Source organism: Zingiber officinale, chromosome 7A, assembly GCF_018446385.1.
Source record: "Zingiber officinale cultivar Zhangliang chromosome 7A, Zo_v1.1, whole genome shotgun sequence".
NCBI lineage: Eukaryota > Viridiplantae > Streptophyta > Magnoliopsida > Zingiberales > Zingiberaceae > Zingiber > Zingiber officinale.
Genome location: NC_055998.1, coordinates 34,831,975 through 34,837,350, shown reverse-complemented (window position 1 = coordinate 34,837,350; position 5,376 = coordinate 34,831,975). Strand labels below are relative to the sequence as shown.

The following is a 5,376-nucleotide window of genomic DNA, read 5'->3' as shown; positions in this document are numbered from 1 at the left end:
CTGGTGCCTGAGAAATTCTCTGGCTTGATCTTCTGCCACTGGATCAGATAGGCTTCCCTCATTGCCCCTGCTACTGGGGCCACTGGTGCTGCAGGTTGGACTAGTGGAACTTCTATCACTACTGGAGTTGCTAGATTAGGTTCTGGAGTGACAGAGTGGGAGTGTTCTGCTGGTTAGCCTTTAAAGTGGCTATCTCCTATTGCTGTTCAGCTAGTTGCTTCTGTAACTGAGCCACTACCTCTACAAGGTCTGGAGGAGGGACTGAGCTGTCTGCCTCATGTTGGGGCTCAGTAGCTGGTGTCTTTCTAGCTGGGCGTCCTTGTACCATTTTTCTAAAGAAATAGAGGACATACATAACTAATACAATCATATTGCATAATTACTACTATTGTGTTAGATGCTATCATATATATAAGCATGCTTTAGTTATCTGGGAACATGAAAACAACAAAAAATAAATAAAGTGAGAGATGTTCTTACTTGGAAGCTGCAGGTACAATGCTGATGTGTGTGTGAGGAAGTATGGAACTTGCTCTGATACCACTCTGTAACGACCCGCCTCCTACGGTCTAGGCTGTGAGGCCGGGGGTTACATTATGCTAAATATTCTGGTGCGGAAAAGAAAGAAAAGACTGAACTAATTAAAACTCTATGCTATTTACTATGAACTCTGATAATTATTCTTAGAGTACACTTCTGAAGTTGTGCACAGGCTATGTATGTGCTAAAGAATGGAAACTAACTTCCTATTTGATCGAGAACTGAAGTTAGGCACTTCTGGCCTGAAATCAGGCATTCCAATCGATCGGCTGATCGATTGGAGTTGTCTGATCGATCCATTGATCGATCCAACTCGCTACTGTATATGAGGTCAGATCTGGATCGATCTGTTGATCGATCCAGCCTGGCCAATTGATCCGATGATCGATTCAGAGGCTCTCTGTTCGCGGGAATCAAATTCTCGATCGATCGGCTGATCGATCCATGGTCGATCGATCAACTGATCGACTCATCAACTCTCGGTATGCGACAGGTCACGTTTCAATCGATCGGCTGATCGATCGAGGATTCCTCAATCGATCAGCTGATCGATTCAATAGCGTTCTATGCACGGGGAGTTTCCCCCAATCGATTGGATGATCGGTTGGAGTTCTGATTTCAGCAGAAACCTCACCGAACTCATTCAGAACTTTCAGAAATCACTAAACTATAAAGCAATACTACTAGACATGCTATTACTCATATTCTTTCTACCTAATATCAAGACAAATAACAGTCTAAGCATGGCAAAGTACATAGTTTCACAATTCATGATACTTAGTATCCTAAAGTGCAGAAAAGTAACTAAAAGTTGACATTCTAAGTCTTTAGATGGGTTACTCCCCAAGAGTCTTTATTCCAAGTTCCATCGCACACACACCTTCATCGCATTGCCTCCAGCTTCCGCTATTCCATCTTTCCTTTACCTTTATCTGTAATATAAGGAAAAATGCATCTGTAAGCTTGGGAGCTTAGTAAGAAACCATCTACCTCACAAAACATGCATTTATAGAAATTATGCTTTTTAAAATATGCTATGTTGATATGCGAGCTGAGAATCATACTAGAAATGTTAAAACATGGTGAGTGAGCATATAAATCATGGCAATCAAGAACTAAACTTAAAGCCATCTACTATATCAATAGGACACTGCACTGAAGCTAAGCTGAATTCACTTATCTGTTTTGTGAAGTTTGAAAACTATTTTCGTAAATAGATAAAAATAATAAACATGCTGTTGAGGGGCCCGGCAACTATACTTACTGTGCGCGCATCCCTAACTAAGTCCGGGGTAGCAAGTCCCGAATCTAGTAGGGCTACTAGGTTATCTAAATCTAGGGACGACTATGGGAGCCCAACCCAAGGACACTGAGGTCCAATACAGTGCCACTGATCAAAGTAAAATAGTATTTATAACTGATTTATCTTATCTTGCTTTTACTAGGCTATCTAAACCTAGAACTAGGTTATCTGAACCTAGAGGTGACTGTGGGAGCCTACCCATTGGACCGTAGTCCCATATCACTGAAGCAAGACTATATATATGCTAATTAAAATGCATCTAGGCATTTAACTGCTCTATTAAAATGCTTACCATAGCATTTAACTATTCTAGCACTACAAAAAAACCTACAAATACCGACGGTATTCCCGACTGAATTTAATTCAGTCGGGAAATACCGAATGAAATTTAATTCAGTCGGGAATTACCGACTAAACTTATTTCAGTCGGGATTTACCGACTGAATTAAATTCAGTCGGTAATATTCCGACTGAATATATATTTCAGTCGGTAATTACCGACTGAATATAATATTCAGTCGGCAAATCCTTTAACGGGTTCGGGTATTGATGTTTACCGACAGAATATTAATTTCGTCGGTAAAACTAGTATTCGGGTGCTCCAATTAGTGTTAGGGTTTACCGACGGATTGTAACATTCCGTCGGTAAATGCCGACGGAATTAAATTCTGTCGGTAAAACAGAGTAAAAATTAGGGCACGGTACGACTTTCCTCTCCGTGCGAACTCAAACTTCTCTCCTCTTCGCATCCTCGGTGATCGACAACCGGCGATCTCGGCGTCCAACCTCGTGTCCTCTCCCGTTCTTGGTGATCAGTAACAGGCGACTCTGGTATGCTCCTCTCCTCCCTCTTCTCTTCTGTTTGACGCGCACGCCACCTGCAACGCCGGCGCCTTCTCCCCAGGCGTGTGCTCCGTCAGTGGCTGCTCCCCAGGCGCCTGCTCGCGGCAGCCGTCCACCACTAGCGCCTGCTTGCTGCAGGCCAGCGCCACAGGGCCCTGTTCATTGCAGGCTGGTGGTGCATGCCCCTTCTCACGACAGCCGACCGCCACATGCCCTTGCTCGCGGCAGCAGGCCGCTGCATGGTCGGCCGCCCAGGGCTTGATACATCAGGCCCCTACTCACAGCAGGCCTGCCGCCGCAGGCTTGCTCACGGCAGGCATGCGCCGCAGGCCCGTGCTCGCGGCTGGCAGGCGCCACAAGCCCGTGGTCGCGGCTGGCCGCAGGCCCCTGCTCGTGGCTGGCCATGTCAATTTATGCATCAACACTGTGTGCAATCTATTTAGGAGTTTAATGTAATTGAACTTCAGAAGCAAGCAATTGTTGTTTTTGTAAGCTTTCAGAAGCAAGTAATTGTTGTTTTTGTAAGCATAGGATTAGATGAACAGTTGAAAGACTTGATTAAAATTTACCAAAGAAGCTAAAAAAAACATTTGGAAACAAAACATCTGATCTCTAAATAACTTATTCACCTAATAAGATTTAAGTTAAAACAATTTGTTATGACTACCAAGACAAAATAAAATTTACAAAAAAAACTCCGGTTTGAATTTGCATCAGGTCTACTGTCACAATTTTGTTAGGAACTGTATGACCTACCCATACACATCTTGGTCACGTACACAATTAGGAGCCCTGAGAACTATAGACCTTTTACTCTACCTATTGTCATGTTTTCATACTTAACTAGTTTGATCAGTCTTTCAATGAAATTGTCAAGTAGCTTGTAAGTATAAGACACTAAATACTGATAGTGATTTTTAAATACTTTATTATGATGTGTTGTAATGCTATTTTGTAGATATTATATCTCATGGCAGATCATCCAGCACCACCACTTCGTGGATCTACAGTTCTTAGGGTTGTTGGAGAGTCGTAAGTATTTTTTAATTATTAGTAATTCATGTTTTTTTTAAAACATATATCTTATGTTTTAAAATTGTTTATATGCAGATTTACTCCTGACGGCCATCGAGTATCCACATACATTACAAAAAAATTTAAAGAAAGAGTCTGCATTGCTGGTACTACATGGAGACATGTAGATAGTGACCCTAAAATTTTTTATTATAACGAATTTGTGGTAAGTAACTTGAATATGTACAATATATTTAATCTTTAATATACTAAATTTTTAATTTCTAATTGCAGAAAAAATATACATGGGAGGAAGGACACGAGGTAGAATTTGCAACGACTTGGAATATTTACTGTGGCAAGTTATACAAGGACCTTTTATATTATATGAGAAAGGATGGCACTAGACCAGCTTATGTATCCGACGAGATTTGGAGTGCATGGATGGCCACTTGGTCTGCAGAAAGATGGCAGACAAAGGCTCTAAAAGCTCGAGAAAATAGGAATACAGAGCCATGTGGCCCAAGTACCGGATCTGCTCGGCATACATCAGGATCTCGATCTATTGTTGAGCACGCCATGGATCTGGTGAATTGAATTTAATATTTTGTAAATTAAATTTTTATTTATTAACAAACTTGTATATTTGTGAACCAACTTATTTGTGCATGCAGGAGCGTTCTTTAGAAAGACAACCCACTTGTCTGGAGGTCTTTCTTAAGACTCACAAAAGAAAGGATGGCGCATATGTAGATCTTCGATCGAAGAACATTGGGGTTTGAATTTTTAACTTTATTATAATTAATCGTTATTCATTATTAATTAACTCTAGTAATTGTGTACAAGTTATAAATTGTATATTTTTTTCTACACAGGAGGAAATGACAAGTAGGGTTGCTCAAGCATCTCAGCCACTAGTAGAGGGAGGGGAGTCACAGGATCTATCCACCCAACAAATAAATGAAATTTATTATGATGTTGTGGGTGGAAGGACAAAGAACTCCTCCCTCTACGGTCTTGGCTCCCAGGACAAGGTGGTATTTGATCGCTTGAGGACTCCTAGGGGTCGTGCCAGTTCCTCTTCTTCTTCTTCTGAGGTGGAGTCATTAAAAAAAGAAAATCAAGAATTGAAGACTCAGATGACTACCATGGATCAGAGGTGGGAGGAGAGATGGGCTGCTCAGGAGCAGACATTGTCCCAGATGCGAGCAGCCATTGCTAGATGGGACCGATCACAACTGCCCCAGCCACAAGATCCCGAGCCAGAGCATGGTATTGAGTCACAGGAGACTCGAGACCCATTAGACCCTGTTGATGATTAGATATTTCTGAGGTATGTTCAATTACAACTAAATTTTTTTCTTAGTGCAATCATTCTAGTTGTTATTAATTCAATAATAATGCTGTTTGATTGTGAATCGAACATCTGGTTTACTTTATTTTGCAGGAGTCCATATTGATACATTCACCACCATACTATCATTGGATATCTACAATATAATCCAGGTATTTTATTACATGCAAAATTAGTTATATATTACAATTCTTGAGTTATATATTACATTTATATCGATTCAGTCTGATTATGATATCTTATATTTGACTTTTACAGGATTATATTTGGATATATGTGTAGGTGATGTATCATGGTAAGTTTAGATATTTTGTATTTGACG

At 40.7% G+C, this 5,376-nt stretch overlaps 1 protein-coding gene across 1 annotated transcript; it reads right to left on the bottom strand.

The window, feature by feature from the left end:
• Positions 1–2,655: 2,655 nt before the first annotated feature.
• LOC121999336 (acrosomal protein SP-10-like) lies at positions 2,656–3,091 on the bottom strand. Its single transcript, XM_042554030.1, has 2 exons — positions 2,900–3,091; positions 2,656–2,841 (listed from the first exon to the last, which is right to left on the bottom strand). Exons 1-2 carry the CDS (start codon positions 3,089–3,091, stop codon positions 2,656–2,658), a joined length of 378 nt encoding a protein of 125 aa, XP_042409964.1.
• Positions 3,092–5,376: the final 2,285 nt, after the last annotated feature.